Raw genomic sequence first — 23,632 nt, forward strand, 5'->3', positions numbered from 1 at the left:
ACAGTTTTCTCAGAACACTGAGGTTTTTGGATTAGTATTTTCAGAAGCACATGAGCACTGACCCCTTCCAGAACCTGCTCCTGAGCATGGGGGGCGGGGGGAGCACTCAAGATGAAACGAGGAAGAACTGACATTTGGACCCCCTGCCTTTCTCCCACGGCAGTCCTCCACAAGAGAAGCCAGCAAAGGGCAAGAAGCAGCATGCAGTCTGCTCCTTCTCACTTTCAGTCTCACCTGTTCATGGTGTACAAGACAATTAATGTTTGAGAAGCCCCACCAGGGGTGTTTCTGAATGGGAAAGCTCTTGTTAGGATGTGACAGGATAGGAAAGGTTAGGAGCACTGAAAAACAAATTCCTTTTTAATTCAGGAGAGGTGTTTCCACTGTACAAGACTCTGTGGATTTCATTCCATGCTGCAAAAACCAAAGATTCAGGAACTGAATTGAACCTTTAACTATGCAGAGCCAAGAAAGATATATAAAACTTTAGTGAGTATTAGCACCGGTCACAGTTACAAAGGATGTCAGGCAGTATGCGGTGGGGGAGAAACAGCCTTGGGGAGGCTAAAAAAGCACTAGCAGCCACACAGAAAAGTCAGTGTGCAGCAGGATAGCAGAGGGCTGGGGGAAATTCACACCACTCTGTACCACCTCCTGTGACAGACCTCCAGGCCACAGTGAGTACATGGTAGTTCACTTCATTTGCTAAGTGGAGTACGCTACCTCAAGTGGTGTGCCTAAAAGGATTCCTGTTTTCATGTGGCACGGCTCTCCCAATGAACATTAGTGTCACAAATTTATTGTTTTGATTTAGCTCAATGGAGCCCACCCTTTAAAATGTGGCAGCCTCAGAGCCTTTCAATACCATGCTTCTGGACTGAACACACACTCATCTTACATCCAAAAAGTGCAGACTGCCACCTGGTAATGTGAAGCCATGTGCAAGCAGATAGCAGACTTGTCATCTAAGATGTATGCAAGTCTATCAGTTGGCAACCATCTAGACACTGAACCATGCAAGAATGAAGTACAGGACCCTCACAACAGGAACAGGCTGTCACAAACTCATACAGACTGCAACCTGTTTCCAATCTACATCTGAGGGCCAAAACTCTCTTGAACTTGCCTGTGAACCACAGACCTGAGTACCCTTGCTCCAGCCTATAGTCACTGCAATTGGTTAAAAACCATCAAGACAAGCATGAAGCATCCCCTGAAGACACTTGCACTGCCTATGATCTACTCAGTTTCATTCATTACTCTATGCATCATCAGGACTTGCAGATGTCTCTCTTCGTATCAGCTTCCTGCACTTTGTGCTCTGTCCCCAGCAGTCACTTCCATGAACATTCTCCCAGTGACTCCTTCTCTTACATGGTGGCTGATGATTTTTTCAAACAAAAATGAACGATCAGACTTGTGGAAAGTAAATTGCTTGTCCTGTTGGTCACTTGCAGAGGAAGTTGTTTCCAAAAGCTGGGTTCCTGTCCCACAGGAACCCATTCCCTTGGTTTCTTTCACACAGACCATTCCTCAAAAGGACAGTAATTCAGCAGCAAAAGTAGACAAAGTTTTAAACAGGTCATAGAGACCTGCTCTAAGATAGATAGTTTATTTGCAAGCAAGTGAAACCAGCAGCTAAACAAGCAAAAGAAAAGAACATATGAAGGACAAGCATACACTGCTGAACACAAGCTCCACCACCTTTGCTATTCGTTAATCCTTACTTGGAATAGTATTTATTCACTGACAATTGGGATCTCTGGGTTTTCAGTACAAGTCTGTATCTAATACTGCATGTTCAAACTAACATATTAGTAAACAACATAAGTTGGTCAGCCTTTGAGTGTTTGGGAAAGGAGGAACTTCCCTGATGTTACATTAAAAGTTTCTTTCAATTTAATCACATAAAAAGCAGAGCAAACAAATTGATGCTTTTCAATAGCACAGTTTAGTGAGCTGGGTGCCACCCTGAAATCTAAGGAAGAAGGTACACAATGTCCTTTCTTTCCTTTACTCACCCGAATGCAACCCTGATAGGGGTTATATCTTTGGCTAATAAAAACATTTATTCTATCCTCATAGCTACTGTACTGGCTCATGAATTACAGTCTCTTACACACTGCTTTCAGGCCCATTAGGTGCATTTCGAAGTGTGGATGAACACTGCTGTCACCACCTCACCTCTCCACAGCAAAACAGCTCTGAGAGCCAACTTGTCAACACCTGCTTAGACACGGACCTTGGGTTCAAAATATTGAAAAAGTGCCTCACGGCTCGGCAGTCCAGTCCCACCCCCAGTCACAAGTATTCAAGTCATACACCTGTCTCTGCAAGCCAGCCAAGCTGCATCTCCAAACAGCCAAGCCTTTTGCATCGACCCAACCAACGTACCGGCTATTGCAGAAATCAGCTGGTTAGCCACCTTTCTCTAGTTCACAGCCACAACCTAGTCATAGTCAATTTATGCCTCTTTGTTCTCTAATAAAAAATATATACATTTAAACATTTCCCTTTTCCTGGAGATTTATAGAAGGCTATATAACCCCCTTCTTAGCCCTCCTTTTTAGCCCTGCTGAAGACCCGAAGCTGCAGGTTTTCTTAGATAAAAACGCTCCACTGACCCCACTAGCAGCTCTTCTCAACTACCGTACCAGTTCAAAGGCAGTTCTGAATATGGATATGCAAATTTTAAACTGTTCTGGCTTATGTATCTAGTTTCTTCTACAGTGATAATAACATTTTGCTATCTCTGCTGTTAAGCATCTTGTGTCTCATCCTACAACTAAATTTGTTGTTTTTACAGCCTCATGTATTGATGGCTCAATCACCTACGATCAACTAAAACCTCGGGTCTTTCTCCTCCTCTGCCATTTTAACTACCGAGCTCAGTGTTATTAGTCACTAAGTGCACTTTGTACTATTAAATTCTATCTCATTTCTATTGCTCCAGTCACTTTCAAGGCAACCCAGTTCTTGTGCAATACTCTGATCTTTGTCTGCAATGACAAGGCTTATGTTACATCCTCTGCAAATTTATTCAGCACACCCTTACAAGGCATTAGTGTAAATAGTATTAATAACCACCCTCAGAACAGGTTCTTGAAGAAGTCCATCAATGACCTCTTTTGTAACAGAGTCCAGCTCTCAATCATGTTGTATTCTTTCCTTTAGTCAGGCCTTCACCTGCTCTTTACCAGATCTTGTTCTAATCCTAATTCTTTACAAATTAACTAGATTTATTGTAGTTCCAACATGGGAACTGCCTTACTAAAACGCAGAGGTATTAGACCTGGAGCAAGTCCTTAGTTGACCCTTTAATTAAAAATAAATACATAAAATTCTCAAGGACAGGTATCCAACCTGCTATACTCTACCTTAGTCAAATCACAACGCATTCAATCCTGCTTTCCATGGTTTTAATTTTCCTTTCCTTCAAAACTTACCCCATAAATCTGTGCACTGAGTTCACGTTATGGATTGCCAACATAACCTGACCTTCCCCATTTCTATTTGCAAGAAAAACTGCCATCAATGCTACCCAACTTAGCAACATAGCCCAAAACATTTGATTTTAATTACTGTTTCTTTAGAACTCTGGAATAACTACTTGCATAGCCTCTCCTTATGAGCCCATGGAGCTTCAAGTTATGCTTTTTTTTTTTTTTTGTCAAATTGTATTTACAGTCTACTCATCTCATTTTCCCTAAGCACGTGCTTTTCAAATCCTGTATTTGAGGCACAGTTGCTATTCCAACCTGTTTATGTGATCCCTGTAGTACTTGGCTTCAAATGCCTCCATTGTACATGGGAATAAAGACTCGGAATTATAACCATCTCAGTTGTTTGCTACTGACCAGTTTTCTTTGCCAAATCAGAACAGTGGGGGTGTTTTCAGCAGCACAGTGTTTTCTTGATCCCTGCTGTTTGCTGGGCTATCCCCCATATAGTACTCTATCAATTGCCCAATCCTCTTTTTAATATTTCTCTTCCTCTGCATTACTGCATATGGAAACTACACAAATATTTTTCATCTTTCTCCCTCGCTTCTCAAGTTAGAGTCAATAGATATGCCAACCTCAAACCAAGCCCATTAAGCCAAGAACTACTGAGATGGCATCTACATGTTGGGATTCTTCCTTTCTCTGCACATCTGCCAAGTAGATCTGAGGCAGACACCACAGCTGCAAGCCACTTCTGCTCTGACAGAGCCTCACTCATTCATCTGTTCTGATGCTAGAGCCTCAATGCAAATTATTCAGCTCGGTGAATATCTACACCTTCATGCAGAGGTTTTTAAGTCACTCTGGCTGTTGTTGGTCTACGAAATGGTGCAGCTGAGAACAGAACATATCAGGTGTCCTGCTCCAAAAATCACCCACCAGTCCATGTGAGGTCTGCAATAATCACCAGAAGCATCAGTCACTCCAATCCACCAGCAGGAAACCTGTTGAAGCATTTCTGTCAAACCACCAATAAATCTCCCCCCTCTACAGCCACTGTGTTTCATGTTCATATACAAAAAGTTTATTTTTGTTGCAATTGTGCATGATGGTTGCTGGGATAGAAGTAAGGAGATAGAAGAGTGCCCTAGCAACATGGTGAGCTAAGAAGGTTTCACAGAGATGCTGCAGAAGGACTGACAGTGCTTCCATAACATACCATGAAAGTGTTCCTGTTGTGTCTTTAATTAGTGAGGTGCCAAGAAGAGACACGCTACTTAGCTTGGGGCTACTGCAAGCACCAGAATAGATACCTAACGTGGGGTGTGGCAAGCCAGGACATCCAGACCAAGCTTGACTCTGCAGCATTCAATCAAAGCATCCACCATCAGGGAGACTTCATTTCCCTGGGTTCTTGTCTAAGTCCATCTCATCAGCCATAATCAGTAGAATAGATATTATCACTTCTCTATACTGAAAATAACTTACAAAAACTCTCTACAGTTTGAGAAGAGAACCATTATTCCTGAATAATTCTTCTGCTTAGAAAGTACAGCAACTATTCTTGAAGAAAGCCACTTATCCTCGAGGAGAGTGATTATAGCTTATTCCATAATAATATCTTGTAGAACTTCATGTATAAATAAGGCCTTGATGAAAGATTATGTTCAAGAGAACAAGAGGGCTGTTTGAAGAGCGCTGGCATTCTGTACTACTGAAATTGGTCCAATCTGAATTCCAACCACAGATTTCACCAGAATGCTGTACTGAATTAGTCACTACTGCAACTGTATATATTTATTCTGACTTAAGATAGCGGTTCTACACTGACCATATGACTCCTCAAGCACCACGTGCCTGATCTCATGCACGGAAGATGGAGTCCACATGCATGTGGTAACATCACCAGCGGTGCTGCACATTTCTAGCTGCCAGCTTTTAAGTTACAAGGAGCTTCAACATGTGAAGCACAACCCAGAAGAATATCAAGGTAGTTTAGTACCAGGAAATAACTGCAGCAGAGAAATCCCTGAAGTGTTTGTGCAGCATAAAAGAAACACTGCTCCACAAGAAGCACTTGCACAACACAATGGAGAAAAGGGTCTCAACAAAGTACGGTGCAGAGGCTCCCCAAGAACACTGAAAGCAATACATGTTTCACCACTCAGATGCTCAGTCATCATCTGTGTCACACGACATCTAAATTAGCTTGTGTTTAATTGCAGGTTTACAAAAGGACAGCTACACCCTTCACAGCACTGTATAAATAAGAGAGTTAAAGTCTACACATCACATCATTTGGCTTTCAAGTAAGGACCAAAACAATTCACTGGCTTGCTCATAATCATGACAAAAATCTTGGCAGTTCATAGAATCTCACACTTGAATACTGTAACAAGTACTTGGTAAGTCTAGGTCAGCAGCTTTCAACCTGGTTGGAGGACTCCAAGGGGTCCCTGAAAGCTAAGGAAAGCAAGCATATCACTAATAGCTTAAATTTGCTGTTCTCGTTGGAAAGTTGTAGAAATCCATAAATCCAGAGAGACTGAAAGACACTGCACTAGACACACATGAAATAAAGGATCCAGAAAGCCTAGAAAGATAAGGGAAATAAAATGAGCTAATGAGATGCACTTCAAACAGCCTTAGAAGTTTATTATCAGCAAAACAAACACTGATTGTAAGAGACTCGGGTAAACACTGTGGCAGTCCAAAAGGAGTACTAGGAGTTGGGTTTTTTGGGTCCCTCAAGCACAATGCCCCAGGCAGCGAAAAGCCATTTTATCCCCACTGTCCTAAGAACAGAATAGACAAAGCAGTTATAACTCCATGTAAAGCAATCACTTACTCTGGTCGGCAAATCACCAGGTCCCCTTTATTGGTGCCATATGCCAATCCCAGGCCGGGCTCAGGCAGCCAGCGAGCAGAGTTTATGCTGACGTGTCTTCTCTGGTCGGCAGGCATTGGGTACAGAACATTGAAAACTCTCTGAAAAAATAACAGGAGGTTACTTGACAGGACAATAAAAGGCAGGCGAGCCAAGGAGGCTCAAACAAATGTTCAGTCTCCCTGCAGCAGTGCAGCTGGCCAAGGAGACTTGTCACTTCACAGGATGTTGCAAGAAACCACTAATCCAGCAGTGAGAGTAAGCAGCTGCTAGAGATGCAGATACACGTGCCCCTAAGTGTTTAATAGACTGACGGGCACACAGCTGCGGAGCAGAAGAAATTCTGACCCCAGGAGAATCTGCATGTCACTCACTGGGCTGCACAGTCCTTCTATTCAAACTAATTAAACAAAGTGATGGGGACAAGTGGTATAGTCATTAGAAAGCAGGACAACTAGGACTCTTCTGGCCTTCAGCTCTCCTCTTAACTCACTAGGGTGGAACAGGAAACTGGCAAGTACATGGGCTTTCAGCATCAGAAGTTTATTGTTTCTAATAAGCAAACCAAACTTTATGCAAAAATAATATACAACTCTTTCCTTTTTTAAACATTTAAACAGCCTCCTGAAAATGTTTCAGAGTTTGACCAACCCCCACACCAACAGTGCACAAAGGAAAATCAAAATCCAGAGAATATGAGAATAACACAAGTACGCAAATAACAAATCCCTCAGTTCAGGTCTCCTTCCAACACCATCCATTTTACCTGCAGTAAGGTAAGAAGCTGAAGAGCTGCTAAGACTGCAGGTAGTTAGCACAGCTGCAAGCCAGTGCTTCCCAAATACTGCATTAATGCAGGTGAACGAAAACCCAGTCCACACGAAGGACCAATAGCAAGCTCTGCTTTCTGGTCCGCACTAGCTTGGTTTCTGAAGCGTATGAGCTTGCAAAGCAAGAACGATGAAGCAGAACAGATTATACCTATGCAGATACTCTCCTTCTACTCCAAGAAGCTAACGTCTTTTGTACAGCACAATGCTTTCCTGCACCCTGCCATCCAGCAACCAGAATTGGGTATACTGACAACACCCCATTTAGCCAGAAAATATGACACATGTAGATCATAAAAACAGAGGCATAGGAAGCGGAAAGAGGGGTAGTGAGCCGGTTTGGCTACCAGGAATAGACAGAGACAAGCTGCTTCAGTGGACTGGGCCATCAGAGCACATTCCATCACGGCTTCAGAAGGGTAGGACCGAAGACTGCATTTCCAAGTCCAAACCATTAACAGAATTTCTGCAGAAATTTACCTAGGATTTAAACCTGCAATCACTGCAGGTAACACAGACTTCAAATCTAGATTTTCAATGGGGTAAGTCCCAGGTGAAAGATATGTTTTCATTAGATTTTCTGGTGGGCAACCATCCATCCATCACAAAACCTTTCTTCCAGACTCCTCAGAAAAGGGATGGTGCTGGACCAGGAAGCAGGGAAGGGAATAAGGATGTGCTGGAACAAAAGGATAAAGGTAGATGGGAATGCAGATCCACCACTGCTGCACTGCTGAGGTGGCCTGAAGTAATAATTAAAATTCATTAGGGTGGGACTCATCAGCTAGCATAACAAACTGGGGCTCAGGATGACAGCTTACACACCTGTTTTTCTTCGTAGCTCTACTGCCCACCCCACATCTTGTCTGGTTGACAATTTAACTTGAGAAGTCTGAGGCAGAGACCACTTAACTGTATGCCCTCCAATAGCTAGTACCCAGGACCTTCATCTTGACCATCGTAATGCAAACAAAGTAAGTCAGAGCAAAACAATATAGCTACATTATTTCCCATCATCAGTAACACATTTAACCCCTCCTCTAAGGAGGCCACATTAGAGGAGAAAACATCCTTAAGGACTTCTCTGTATGATAAAAGCTGGTCACTCTTCACCCTGGCTATCACTCAGCAGTTAGTGTATTCAGAGAAGCTCCGTGTTTGGATGGAAGGAACAGGTCCTTAGGGTTTTATCTAGCTCTTAGCCATCTCTATCCTGTCTGCCCCATTCCCTTCCCGCCTTGCTTGCTGGGGGGTGGGGGGGCAGGAGGAGAAAAAGAAGAGGGGAAAAAAAATCAGATGTACGATGGTAACACCTGTTACCATGGAGATTATGGTGCACTCTGAGATGGGGAGACTGGATTTTGAGGAGGAGGAGGAGGAAGGAGAGGAAAGGGAGGGGGTCTGCCAGAGCTGGGAGCATAAATTCATAAAATAAGCATTCCAAATCTCTCAAGAACTGCAAGGGTTTTCCATCACATCCTTCCTTGGCAAGTCAGAAACAAACGGCTTCTCCTGAGAACGCCTTTGCAAGGTATCACAGCTAGAGAAGCTGCCTTCCTGGGACAGCCGCAAGCTCTCCGCCACCGGCAGGTCAGTTTGCACAGCTGCTGTCCCACAGGCTCTGCAGCCAGCCATGTCAAGGGGGGAGACTTGCTAGCTACAGCTCAGCATCCAGGTGCTTTGCAGTAAATAGCACCCCATGGAAAGTGCTGCCAAGGACATGGGTCTGGTTCTGACAACCTGCAAAAATGTTGGCTGAGGGCAGAATCTCAAAGACAAGATGGCTTAAAAATTCTGCGTAAGAATAGTTGCTTCATCACTCCACTCCACTCCATTCACTTCTAAACAGCTTGTCACGCCGAAGAGCTCCCCTCCCCTACTGCTTCCCACTCCCACGCTAATGGGACAACTCCATGCAGTGTTAAGGGTGATGACATCTGTGCGTGTGGTAATTAGTACATAAAAAGAGAAAGCAGCTGTACTGGCATAATCACCACTCGCAGCAGTAACCAGAACCCAGCTAATCAATCTGATGCAGTCATACAGACTGGCTGTTGCAATTGCATCCATTAGCAAGACCCCCTACTCTATCCACAGAGTGGGAAAAAAACTGAAGTTCCTTCAACATCGGCAGGTCCCTCTCTTCAAAGAAGGTCAGAAACCTGCCAGGCAGCATTATTCTCCATAGATCACAGCTAATTCTTTTCAGATTTATTTTTTTTTTTGGTCTTTTTGTTTCCATTGCTAAATCTTATAAAAAGTTATTGAGATATTTCAACCAAAGCAGCCAGCCTGAAAACATACCACAGAGTGACCACCCCTCTTTGCCAGTGGGATTGTCCATGCTTTGCACTTCTGAACTTCTAGGAATAATATTCAAGTTATTACAGGAAACCTACACTAACACGATTCTCCAGCTTCTAGGTCAAGAGATTGCTGCCAATCCTCAAACACTTTTAAAACTAGCAATACAAATGCATGAAGTTGATAATTCACCAGTTCCCTTTCATTAGGGCTGGTCCACAGACTACTTGCAGGCCATGTGTAACAGCCATGTTGATGGCCGAGGGTTCAGGAACCAGTTTAGAATCACTGTTGTAAAAGTCCACTAATCTTTAAGGTGCCCACCACACTCTATCACAGCCTCCAGAGAGTTTTTTAATAGGGTGGCATTTTCATTTAGGAAAGATATCGTATTGCATCACACTTTATCAGCCCCATAATCACTGTCAGCAGTCACAGAAAGTTTCCAGGCTCTCCACCATAAGCAATGTCAAACTTGCTCCTAGCATCACTACACTAGTAATTCAGTAATACATAGCCACACCACTAGATGTGGCGATTCAGCATTTTATGAAGTTGGCAGTTGCATTTGTTTCCAGATGCTGTTCTGAAACAGAATTTTGAATGGTATGTTTATCTAACTATAAACACTGTGAAGTCTGAGGAGTGGGAGCTTCAGAACATCCCTATGGAAGCTTAAGCCCAAACAGGCAACGTAAGTATAGCAAGCTGTTCTCTTCTTGGCAACAACATAAGCATATAAATGTCATTTCAGTAGGCAAGAAAGGTCCTACCCCTTCCCTTTAGGGCCGCACAAGCCAGCCGAGATCACACAGAACAGTTGCTGGACCTGTGCTTAAGTTTGTAGAAAACGCTGTCTCTGGTGATCTCCCCACACTTCACAGGAGATTCCAGAAGCATTCTGTCATTTCAGGGACTCCATCTCTCCTCTGAGTTCAGGGGATGTCACCAAGATAAAAAGTATTCCTCTAGACATACTAAAACTGTCTAGGTAGCTAAGCCTCCACACAAAAGGTGACTCTCATACAAAGGGAAAGCAATACTCAGTAAAGAAACAGCTGGTTGCTTCCATTCTACATCCCTGTAACCATGAAGTGTAGGGAAAGATTTGGTTGAGTAATTTATGTCTGCACTTCTTTATTTTCAAAGACCACACTAGAAGCGACTACTTATCTCTTTGGTGTGCTTTTTCCATCCTCTCTGAACAGGGGTGGGCACGTACATCATCTACTGAACTCCCTAAAGATCATTTCATCACTTCACAGCCACTTCTTCAACACTGAATTCAGCAGGGGAGAAGATGGCTCAGAGAAAGCAGGGCTGTTAAGGCATGAGGAAAAGAAAAAAATAGGCCCCCAAAGTGTTCTGCAAACAAGCTGCATGTGGAGTGCAAAGGCCACCTCAAGTCCACTGCTGCTGCTCCCCCTCCAACTTGTCAGTGCTTGCACATCAGTACTGTAGCACCTGTCACAGCCACCGCTTAGGTATTAAACTAAATATTTACTTATGGCAGAGAGCCAGGAGAGGCTGCATGACAATCAACAGCCTCAAGGGATCTTTCCCGATGATCTCTTCCTCACCGTCAAGCTGCTGTACTTAAGTGGGAAGAAGGGGGCCCGGGGCACAACACACAAGCACAGAGCTAGACAGTTAATTTGTACCTGCCCTGAAGGGATAAGAAAACTTTTTCATAAAAGCCTCTGCTCTGCAAAGCCCTATTTATTGACCTAGTGTTTCTTCCCCTCCAGCTCTGTCCCAGGGAAGCTGCTGCTATTTAATAACGCTCTTCAAATTCCACCTTTCCCCTGAATTTCTGGGGTGTGGTAACATTAAAAAGCTGGACAGGGCAATCGCCAGGATCCTGTCAGTCATCAGGGCAGCAGCAGGCTGCCCCAAGCCTGTGCTACTGCTGCCAGTTGGCAACGGTGCTGCACCGCTTGCCCGCTCCGAGCAGCACCATGCCTGGCCAAAGCGGAGGCACCACGTCATCCTGCACAGCCGTCTCCTTGCTCAAGGCCTTCCCACCTCTAAGGAGAGCAATGGAAGGCAGAGGAGTGCTGAACACTACTTGTTTGGCAGAGTGGGACCTTTCTTCTCCTCTCTGGCACTCAAGAAAGAAAAAACATGTTTTGAAGCTGGAGGAGAAGAGAAAGCTGGCACAAGCGGGCAGGGAAACTCAGCAGGAACTCTTGTTTTTATCTTTTTAAATTCAGTGGAGACATTCCTGCTCTTGACTAGATGCATCGCCTTTCAAGATGCCAATAAATTTCAAGTCATTACCTTTGCTTAGCCCAAACAGTAAGCCAGGCTGTTAGATCAGCCTTGATAAAGGCTGTGTGGGGAGGGGGTACAGCTGTTCCCTTGTTTACATGGGGAAATCTTGTCATCCGTGAAGCTCCATCCTGACAGGTAAAGGGAGAGAAAAGGCTGAAGCAGACCAGGTGGGTTTATCAGGCACCAGCCTAAAATTTAATTATTAATTTTCAACTGAATCAATGCTGTCACCAGAGGCTGACTGACCATGAAAACACACAAGGAAGAGAAACATCTAATGCGCTAAACCCTCTTACTGGGAGGACTGGTAAAATACACAGCTTCATGACCACTCTGACCTGGATTGCAGAGAAAAGTGCTTCAGAAAGGAGTGCTGAGCTCTGCAGGATAGGTTTAGCTGTACTGGCAGCCAACATTTATATCTTGTGCCGGCACAGATCTGAAGTTTATGGTGGTAAACAAAGTGCTCTTCCTATGGATACAGGTTGTACCACCAAAGTAATTGTGGAGGCTGCACAGCTTTCCCAATGTAATTGCAACTGTACTAGAGCTTCTGGCCACTGCAGGTACCTCACTTTGTAATACACTTCAACAAACTAAGCTACATGAACTGTGTAATACAGATGCAGCCCTAAAAGCACAGCCAATCCACATTATTAAGTTCACTGAAAGCACACCTCAAAGCAAAGCACGTACAGTATGAAACTACCCAAAGAGCATTCAAAAAAATGCAGAAAACTACAAAGTGCACTTGTATTTGCAGAGCAGCAGATGAGGTGCAGCAACAGGACAAAGGCATAAGCAGAGCAAAACCAACAGCAGTCCAACGACAGGTGCACACATTTTGCATTTCCCCATCTGCCCTTCATCTTCTGCTCCACAATCTGACGTTGAACAAGAACTTGAAGTTTCAGAAGTTTCACTTCATCTTTTTTGATTGCAAGCACCTTACTGAGACTGAACAGCTCCCAAATAAATTCATTATCTTTTTTTTGCCTTACTCATCAAAATAGGGTGTTGCCACTGAAAGATCTCACCTTATTTTTTTTTTTTTTATGTCAATGTGTTAACTAGTTCACCTCTGACACCAGGATATCAGATAAGTTGCTATGAAGCATCTACCACTCTACTGAAAGCACTATATGTCCTTTGCTTACCTGCCAGGAAGCCACCTGCATCACTGACTTCTATAATGCTGCCAATTATTTTAAATAAGTCTGTGGCTTTTCAAGGTCCAGAAGCATAAGAAGACATCCTAACCTGATCTCCTCAATAAATAACACTATCCCTTTTCTGCTTAGATTATATTCTTTCCTCTGACTTCTATTTACGAATTTCACAAAAGCTACTGAAATTCAGGCTTATGCCTTGCACTGCCACAAGCGCCAGAGCCCTCTGCAGCAGAATTCAAGTCTAGCTTGTCTAAAGCAGGGGGCCTTGCAAAGCAAAACAAACACTCCTTGGGATAATTGACCGATGGCTCAACACATTTATTCGTAAGACAATGTACATCAGTATTTTGAAACAAGGCAAGTCTCCCCTTTGTTTGGAAGGAGTCTTCTTTCTGTATGTATACGCAGATGCAAAGAAAAAGGGATGCATTTCCCATGATCAGACAGGGGAAAATAATTGCTTTTTTACTCCCAGTCTCTTCTTATTAGGCAGGTTGATCTATGCTGCTCTCAACCCCTCCCCCATGGCTGATTCCTGCCAACAACATACACGTCTTTCCATTAGATCTTCTCTGTTAAAATGGAAGAAGCAAAAAATAATGCACTTATCTTTTTGGATTTGTCAGTCTTACCCTCAAATGGATCTTATCATCTAATACTCTGCACAAATAAAATTTCTTTCAACTCCATTTATCTTCCCCAGATGCAACAGGACCATATATGAAATTCTTCTTCAGTCTTTACCAATACAACAAATCTCTCTCTGCTCACCTGTTGTCAGTGCAGAAAATCCTAGCTTTGCTTTCTGAGCCACAGTGAAGTAAATGAGAACTAACCCTTAATTCTTCAGCATCAACTGAAACCTTAACTGAGGATACCTGATTTAATTCCTAAAACAGGACAGCACCAGAAGTTTCTGTTGGATGGACTGAGAAACTTTATGCAAAGGTAAGACATTGTTGGTTTTTCCTGACTATACTTGATCACATAATTTATTGTTCATCTTCCAAATCAGGAGAAGTCTCATTACAGCACACCTAACCCTTTCTTTCTTTAGGCTAGCTCTCGGCATTATCAGCTGGTACTTTATCTCACAAGCCTGCCACACAACTACTACATGAGAAAGAGCTTTAAAATAACTAGTGGGAAACTTCAAAACATTAAAAAGAACTAGGTCTTATGAAGAAATGGATCATCTCAGGTAACAAAGCTCTCACTCAGGAAAATAACACACTTGCAGTGAAGTGGCTCATTAATTTACTACCCATCTCCTAAAGGCTGCAAAACTAGGGTAATACCTCCAAAAAGCCCTTTAGGGGACTGGTCCAACCCTGGATCTGAAACCTAGGGCTGAGTAAGCAAGAAATTGCTAAACAAAAGAATTGTCCTTTCAATTGTGCATGCACGTGGTTGGAACAGATGAAAGGAGAGAAACAGGAATGCCAAAGGGGGTGTTAGCGTGGCAGAAGATAGATACGTATAAATTCAGTGCAGATGCACAAGTGAACTGAACTGTGCAAACAGGACTGTGCCCCCAGCTATTGCTATCTCTTGCAAAAGTCACTGACAGCTCTCAATGCTGGAACAATTTAATAAAAACATGGTCACTTCTATGGCAAGAGGAATGACAAGCTTCTTCATTTTTGCCCTTAACTCAGACTGCAAACCAAAAGCAGTACCTGTGAATTCCCCATTACATGTCATGCTGAGACTGTAACAGCAAAATCTACAATATGTTAAAGATCTAAAGACAAGAGCAAAGGATTCGTGCACAGCTGCCATTCCACCCCACTCTCCGTCTGCTGTGCCTCAATAGAAAGGCATACAAGATCAAGTGTCAACAATATGTTGATGACAGAGCTACATGCACCCTCATCTAGGTGAAAAGAGGCTGTCATCCAGCTGCCTACACGTCTGGAAGGAATAAATACTGGAGGAAAGAGTTGGCTTAAATTTAATTCAAAAAAGATGGTAGGAAGAAGTACCGAAAAAAAAATCCTCATGAAATTGCAAACCTCTTCTCAGCCCATGGTCAGTTTAGTGCAAATCTGGTAATAATTCACCTTGGCTTCCTTCCCCTTACCTGACTTGGGCAAGATGACTACACATAAATAATCTCAGATGCAGAACCATCTTTGACATAGTTTTTTCTGTCTAGTTAAAACTATGTACCCAACTGCACCAAAGTTAACAGTAGCTACTGTGGGGCAAATGGGCTCGAGGCCTTACCTTAACTGGAAGGGCTCAGTGCTCCTAATACTGGACCCCATATTAAACAAAAGATCTTGGCTCTCAGCTTCACATCCCGTGAAGTAAAAACATCCCGAAGGGATGTCATTTGCCTTTTCTTCATACCAGTTTGCTAAAACTGACACTGCTCCCATGTTTAACCACCACATGAGTTATTAACACAATATTTTATGAAGGGATCCTAATGAGTTTTAAGTTTTTACAGTTTCTTGTAAATTCTGTCTCAGCAGTCTTCATGCAGACATGGGTGAATTGGTCAAGATAGCAATTCAACTAACCTACAACATACCATTCGTGCATCTATAGTCAAATGTGCACATCTGTGCAAATCTTCATGCCATCTGCAAGACCAAGGTGGCGTTGCATTTTCCAATGGTGCTGAATACAGACAGCTCTTTCTTACAGCACCCTACATAAGCAGTGCTTACCAACATGGGTTTTGGATGTGCTCTGTTCCTCTAAAGATACCTTCCAGAATCTGCTGACACACATAACATACAAAACTACTTGGCCTCAACCAGAATATTATGCTCTACTTCATATTAAAAGGAGGGATTGCCCATATCAGTCAGAAAAGGGTTCTGTCCCCATTCCCTCTTCCTAGTATCAACAAGTACACGTAGTCTGTGACTCTGCTTGGACTTTTGGTAGTCTAAGAAACACCTACCTGGTTCAGCTTCTGCCAAGTGTGAAAAATTTCTTTGGGCAGTAATTGAAAGTATTATTTGCAGTTCTACTCAGAGTTGTCAGAAGCTCCCCCTGTCGACCTAAAGATGTCAAAAATCTCTCTCAAAAGGAGACACAAGGGACCACACTAATAAGCATGCTTTTCCAATAACACAGCAAAAGGTTGGTACTCTTTCTTGCAAACTACTCCTGTTTTCAGAGGTATGATAGTTCACATGAACTCTTCCACTGGAAGTAACATGTTACAGTAACCCATCTCCAGATATTCTCCTAATAAATCTTCTTTTCACAATATCAAGGGTTCTGACAAAACTAACTTGCACCCCAGTGAAGCACATGAGCCCAGCCACTTGCTCTCAGGCTTAAAGCCCCTTCGCTCATGGCTGCAGGAGCACTCACAGCTCATCCAGTGAGTCAACGAGGTGTGGCAGTGACCTTTGCAGACCACACTGCATACGTTCTACTGACACTTACAAGAAGCTCAGAAGACAACAGCACTGAATAAAATTGTGCATTTTCTCACATATTCTGTGCATTGTCGTTAAGAGTTAATACGCTGGAAAAAAGCTTGGCTCTGTGCTAAAACTCCGTGTGCCTTTCTGCTTCAGGCCCTTCTTCCTCCAGTATTTGGAATTCTCCGTCTGTTTACAATGGGAGTGTACACGTATTCTGTTCCATCCAGGCTACTGACTGACCACTTCAGTGGGATGTCTCCCAAATACCAGTAGTCTTGTCAAGAGGTAATTCCAGATCTCCACAGCCTGAATTTCCTTCCAGATTCAAAGCACAATGCAGCCTTTAGGATGGGGCTTGGTTTAAGTCACCTTATCCCCACAAATTGCATGATTTGCTCTTCAGCTTCATGTCAATCAAATTTTTCTATCACCTAACTCACTTTTTGTATCCTCAGCTTAAAAGCCCATTTCCAAGTCTTATTTTAATTTGGATTACAGTAATTATGTTTTTTTCTGATATTTAGAGTTAGCTTCCTCTGGGTAAAATGAAAAACATTAAACATTGCAAGGGCATCAGAATTTGTGAATGCTAGAAATAAAACTACCTTCTGGCCTTCTTTCTCACTAATATCTACTGCTAACAGATCCAGGGCAACATGATCGTTACTCTTCTACATTTCTAAGGAACTTCAGCTCCAACGAAGTTTCTAATTTCATGTTCTTCTAAGTTCTTTAACCTCCGTATACTCTTGGAATCATACGGAATTCAGAAATCACCCTAGACCCAAGCAGCTTGAAAACAGATCCTCTTTATTTGGAGACCAGCTCCCCCTATGCTTTCAAAATAGGCTGCAAAACCTATTCTTACTCCATATTTGGAGTCCTTTCTCCAAACTTCCCATCTCTGAAACTAAAATATTTCCAGACAATTCCCAGTACCACTGCTACCTGTACCACTCCAAGCTAGAGATACACTAAAAGCAATTCCTCCCCTGTACTCTCCAGCTACAGATAAATTCCATAGATGCTAGCTAGGTTTGCAAAAAAACCAAACCAAAACAAAACACCCCTCCCCCCCACAAAACACGAACACAAACAATAAAAAATGAAGCTTATGCACACCACTCTTGTTAAAAGTCAATGCTAGTAGAGAGGTTTTTACACCTCAGTCTGAAAACCAAACTTGTTCTTTAGCAAAGCCAGGTTTACATCTGAAATGCTAAGCAGATCAGTCTTAAGGAAGTGAATAGAAAGAGCATGAACCTCTAGCTCATGACTCTACCATATTTGATGACAATTCAATACTTTTACTCCATTTCTGAGCACAATTCATAACTGTCAAATCACATCAGCCCTGGCCCGTAGAACTCTACCCAACCTCCCTGAAATATTAGGAGCAAGATGTATACAGACAATGCACAGTTGTATAACCAAGATGCTCCTTAGTACAATCCAAAAGTGCTCTAGTTCTCGGAGAGAACGTTTCTCTCCAACTCTGAAAATTACATCAGCAGCCAGTGGATTTCTAGGTGTAATTAAATGTATTAGAGTTTCACGTAACAAAACTAATTAATTGCATCTTCAAAACCTCTATTTCAACAGCAAGATGGAGGAATTTCTCTGAGGAACAGAAACCTGCATTCCACTGGCTGCTAGTCAAGGATGTGGAGGAAGGGGCTTTCCATTTTAATTGGAAGCAGAAGTAATCACTGTATTTCACTCCTCAGCAGGTTGCCATGCTTTTGGAGTGAGTTACAGGCCACATTGCCAAGCCCTACTCTTCCGGTTCATCGACTGCAAATCAAAAGGCATCAGGGAACGAAGGAACAATTGTGAGACAACTTACAAGAATTTTCATAGAATCTGATGTAGCATTTCTCTTGAATTTCTCTCTTGGGAGTTTTGCAACTAATGTAAAATTAAAATATCCACAAAGCATTGCTTCAGAACATGGCTACAACTTATTTTTAATTAAGAAGTTGAGTAACAATTGCTTTGTATTACAACCTGTTGGCACAGAAGCAACAAGGATGTTTTCTGATTCTCTGTAATGTGCACATTAGAGATTGAAGAATACAGTTTCACCAGGTTTCCTAAACCTTTTTCTACTCCATGCTGGCCAAGCTGCAAACAGGTTTTTACTCAACTGAATATGAATACAGCAGCCACTGTAAAGAAAGCGTGCTAAGAATATTATAAAGTTTCCTACTGCAAGCTCCATTTTCATTTTGCATGTCCTGAAAAGTATTACAAACTTAGGGAGCACTCTTATTGCAAAATTCAAAACAGAAGAAATACCTGTAGTTGATCTACTAATTTTTAGAACTAGATGAAGGAATAATATTTACAAGATTAACAGTTTTATGTTTTCCAAGCTTGGTCCTACAGACTGCACAAAGATGACCAACAACACACCAGAATGTTGAAACAATACTCAACATCATCCCACAGGAAGGCTCTTTAACCAAATTAATTCAAACTGGTCTACTTGTGACCCTGTCACATAGGCAGAAAGCTGAAAGTCCAAAGCAGTCAAAAATGAGACATTTTTAACATCTTTAAACATGATGTAGGGAAGGGGAAAACAGCAAATTAGTTAGCAAATCCTGCTAGACTGGATAGATTTGAAAACGTGGGGGAAAGGTTTTTGGAAGCTAAAAATACATGTGCAAGAAAGATGAAAAAAGCAACCTTTAGAATACATGCAATCCATCTGGAGGAAAATAATCCAGAGCTACAGCAGACGAGAAAGACAGGAGTGCAGTGATATGGAGCAAGTCTGAAAAGCAAGGGTGGGAAAAACTGTACAAAATTTTCAATGCACCATAACAGCAAAAAAAGAAAAAAAACCAACAGTTTTTAACTGCGTAAGTAAAGCCCTGTAGTCCCAAAAAAGCAGAAAAAAATACCCTCTGTGGGCTTCTGGTAAGACTATGCTTATCACATTATGTACATTTAAACATATCCCAGAATGAGGGAAAAAAAAGAAGGGTATTTTGGAGAGAATTCAGAAGAGAAAAAGACGAAAGCTGGAAGATTGAATTACAAGAAAAGATTAAGGGAATACAAAGCATTACTTCACTAAATGGTGACTAAGAGCAAGGGTACGAGCATTTGAAGAGTGTAACACACCATAGGGAAAGAAGATAGGTTTGAAATGGAGATGAAGAAATATAAATGGAAGATTTAGACAGAAGCTTACTGATTTAGCTGGCTACAAAAAAAGTCTCCAAAAGGAAGGGCTAGATAGAAGCCATAGCAACTGGAGTTTAGAGCAAATGTAAAGAATGGATGAGAGGAAAGAATCCTACCGTAGCTCTTTATGGGAAGAGACATGATTTTAGCTAATAGGACTTCTTGATCTTAACTTCTTACGATATAGTAAAAACTGTGGGAAGGGATACTCCTGTATCTGGCAGTAAAAGCTATGTATTTCACTAGGATCTTAAAATAACTGAAAAAAGAAACAGTACCGGGGCAAACTAGACTTTTAAAAGGATCTAATAGGATACTGAACCCATGTAATTAGTGATCTTATCATATCCACACAGCTTTCACCAACCATACCTGCTAACCAAATTGTGCTTTTCTCATAAATACTTTCTAATTTCTGCCTCTTACCTTAAGAGGCTCATACCAGAATGGTAGCTCTGAACCCGGGCTGACAAAGTGCTGATTGGTACACCAAACAATATCCTCATCATTGATTCTCCCTTGCATTATAACATGGAGCAGATGATGATGACAAACAAGAGTTTTATATCAGCTGATAGAGCAGCTCATGTAATGACGCAGCTGAGATGACCCTCTCTGAATCATGAGCAGTCTGAAGAGCAACTATAGAGTCTGAAGGTGAATCAAGCAATTTCTCCCAGAGACAAGTCTCTCCCCAGTGCTGGGCCACTAGATGAATGGCTCAATGCAACCCTTGTACACTGGGAAAGCTCTGCCAAAAGTAATCATAATCAGAGGGGCCTTTTGAAAAAGAAAAAGGGGGGGGGGGGGGAGGTAGAGGGAAAAAAGCTGCGCATGGAATTAATTCCACTATGATCAAGTTATCTCCCCAAATGAAAAGGTTTGAATAGCTATTTTTCATCTCCTGCAACAAAAGTCACCTGAATACATGGCCTAAAACTAAATCCAGCCCAAATTTTAGCTTTAGAAATTATCTAATTCTGCCTCCTCAACTCTTTGTGCATTATCAACTGGACAGTCGGTAGTCTCTTGGTGACATCCCTGGTAAGAGTCCCTGGTAAGCAGCACACCTCTCTAGAGAGTGCAGGTCGGCAAATGGGTGCCTCTGTACCTCTCAGAAGAGAAGTTGCCTACTACTATCACCCACTGCCTTTTCTTAGTTGCACTGGTTATACGAGGAGCAGATGGGGCTTCCTTACTCAGCTCCAGTGTCTCTCCTGATGTGTTGGGTCTTTCCTCCTCAGTCTGCAGAGGGGTGAAACAGTTCTGCAAGGGCACCTCAGGCTTCGGGGGAAGTTTCTTCCTGCTGCTGGTCCTTGCCGTTGCAAGCTTCCGTTCTTCTGCATTATAAGCCTTGCTCCCTTCTGCGTGTCCTGGTGGAGGAGTTTTTGGCTGTTTGGCTGTGGGTGCACTACAGACTGCGCTTGGAACCAGCTATCTAACTCCTTCTCAGCCTCCCTGATGTTACACAGCCTTCTCACAATCTCCTGCAGCTCAGCCACCTACTGCAGGAGATCCTCCACCTGGGCACACCTTTTGCAGGCAGGTCTGCCTCCTGTCCCTGCCCCAGGAGAAAGGTCTAGGCACTTCCTGCAGTCTGAGGTCTGCACTGTGGCCTCTCCCTTCAGCAGCTCCATCTGCATGGAGACATCAGCCACTGCTGAGGTAGATGGTTCAGACCCCCCACCTGGAGCCATAGCCTCTGCTCTCAGACGAGTGCCCACCATTCTTGAGGATCAGGCAGGATGAGTGCCCTTGACCTGTGCAGATGGTCACAGAACGGTGCCCAGTTGCTGGGTTATGTGTACTTCAGGTCTCCCCTCCTTTGAAGAGGCGGCCTCCCTGTGCGCCCTCCCACGCAAACTGCTGTGCAAACTGCCACGCAACGCCCTAGCTGACGAGCAATGCCCTGTTTGCGTGACAGATGGACCACTCGGTGGATAAGGAATTGGCTGGATGGTTGCACTCAAACAGTTGTGTTCAACAGCTCGATGTCCAAGTGGAGATCAGTGATGAGTGGCGTTCCTCAGGGGTCAGTACTGGGACCAGCACCATTTAACATCTTTGTCGGCAACAGGGACAGTGGGAAGCAAGTATGCTGACAACACCAAGCTGTGTGCTGCAGTCAACACGCTGGAGGGAAGGGGTGCAATCCAGAGGGACCCTGACAGGCTGGACAGGTGGGCCCATGCAAACCTCATGAAGTTCAACAAGGCCAAGTGCAAGGTCCTGCACCTGGGTCAGGGCAATCCCAGGCACAAATGCAGGCTGCGCAATGAGTGGATTCAGAGCAGCTCTGTGGAGAAGGACTTGGAGGTGTTGGTGCATGAAAAACTGAATATAAGCCAGCAATGTGCACTTGCAGCCCAGAAAGCCAGTCGTATCCTGGGCTGCGTCAAAACAAGGGCTAACAGGTCGAGGGAGGTCATTCTCCCACTCTGCTCCGCTCTCATGGGACCCCACCTGGAGTACTGTGTTCAGCTCTGGGGCCTCCAGCATAAGAAAGACATGGACCTGCTCGAGCGAGTCCAGAGGAGGGCCATGAAGATGATCAGTGGCCTGGAGCACCTCTCCTATGAGGACAGGCTGAGAGAGTTGAGGTTGTTCAGCCTAGAGAAGAGAAGGCTCCAAGCAGACCTTATAGCAGCCTTCCAGTACCTGAAGGGGGCCTACAGGAAAGCTGGAGAGGGACTTTTTACAAGGGCATGAAGTGATAGGACAAAGGGTAATGGCTGGAAGAGGGCAGATTTTTATTAGATATAAGGAAGAAATTCTTCACTATGAGGGTGGTGAGGCACTGGAATAGGTAGCCCAGAGAAGCTGTGGATGCCCCATCCCTGGAAGTGTTCAAGGCCAGGCTGGATGGGGCTTTGGGCAACCTGGTCTAGTGGAAGGTGTCTCTGCCCATGGCAGCAGGGGTGGAACCAAATGATCTTTAAGGTCCCTTTCAGCCCAAACCATTCTATGATTCTATGATATGATTCTGTGACACAGCTTTTTCCATCCCACACTATCACTGAATAGCTGTTGTGCTCCACTGATAAACAAAGCAAGACACACATGTTCTTTTAACTTTATTTGCCAGTTTTCAAAGAGATGAAGGTTTTTCCTCATATACTAAATGAGTCAGTATGGGTCATAGGTCAGTTCTCCCACAAAGCAGAAGTACAGAAAGATAATTCCATTGCCAAAATAGGCCTACATATATATAGAAAGGTCATTAATAAATAGCCAACAAAAGCCTGTTTGGCAAAAGTATGGTAAGCCTCACCTTCAGCCTGCAAGTATGATGTGAAGGTTGGCTCCTACCCGTCCTGAAACCGCTGGTGGCCTCTCTCCTAGAGGTTAGCCACTTTTAGGAATACTAGGAAATGATCCTAAAACCTCAGCTGAAAAAAATCCCTCAGCAAAGCCAGCTGTAGTACCACAAGCAATATGCATATTAGCCTAAGAAGTACTGAAGACCTACTAGGTACTATGAGTGATATCTTGACTTAGGATACCACACACGACATGGAATATATTTGCTTGTCATTGTATTTGAAACCAGAGTAAAGTTTCACAATTCTGTTATGTTCTCCTGCCATGTTTGCATACCTCTGTAATAAATTCCTTCACATGTTTATTATTCAAGTAGGCCTGGAGCATGCTACCTCTTTGCTATCATAACACAGCAACCACCTACTATGCTAGAGCCAAAATGACACAAAATCACTGATGAAAACACACAGAAACAGAATACACATAAACTCACCCTCATAGAGGTTTCTCCACCGTGGGGCTGTTGCAGCCTGAAGACTTGAGCAACCATGTGTTCTGTGGAGGGGTGCAACAGGATACGTCGGGAAGCCAGTCCCACCATTACGTATCTGCCCATTGGAGACAGGCTCACAGAAATGGCATTAGGGCCTATGAAGAGAAGAGGCGTTATTTCTCTCACAGGTTGACATCCCTCCCCGTGCCTCATCCTTACAGCTTCTTCATTCCCTTCCAGCATTCACATAATGTATGGCATACTAAGCTCATCCTCATAAGGGGTGGAGAAGAATGAGGAGACCTGCATAAGAACAAATTCTGCAAGACATGTCCTTGCAGCAACTGTCCTCCCGCTAAGACAATGAAGTTCTTTAAGGAA

General features: G+C 43.3%; 1 protein-coding gene across 10 annotated transcripts in view; it reads right to left on the reverse strand.

Moving 5' to 3' along the window:
• The window catches only part of AMBRA1 (autophagy and beclin 1 regulator 1), a 141,498-nt gene that overhangs the window by 21,639 nt on the left and 96,227 nt on the right, over window positions 1-23,632 (reverse strand). For all 10 annotated transcript variants that reach the window (XM_082316821.1, XM_082316823.1, XM_082316825.1 and 7 more), the window contains 2 exons: window positions 23,252-23,406; window positions 6,292-6,431 (listed from right to left, as the gene is read on the reverse strand). In XM_082316821.1, the coding sequence (XP_082172947.1) occupies window positions 6,292-6,431; window positions 23,252-23,406 (295 nt within the window). The remainder of the gene's footprint in view (window positions 1-6,291; window positions 6,432-23,251; window positions 23,407-23,632) is intronic.

Source organism: Platalea leucorodia (assembly GCF_965183815.1).
Source record: "Platalea leucorodia genome assembly, chromosome: 7".
Taxonomy (NCBI): domain Eukaryota; kingdom Metazoa; phylum Chordata; class Aves; order Pelecaniformes; family Threskiornithidae; genus Platalea; species Platalea leucorodia.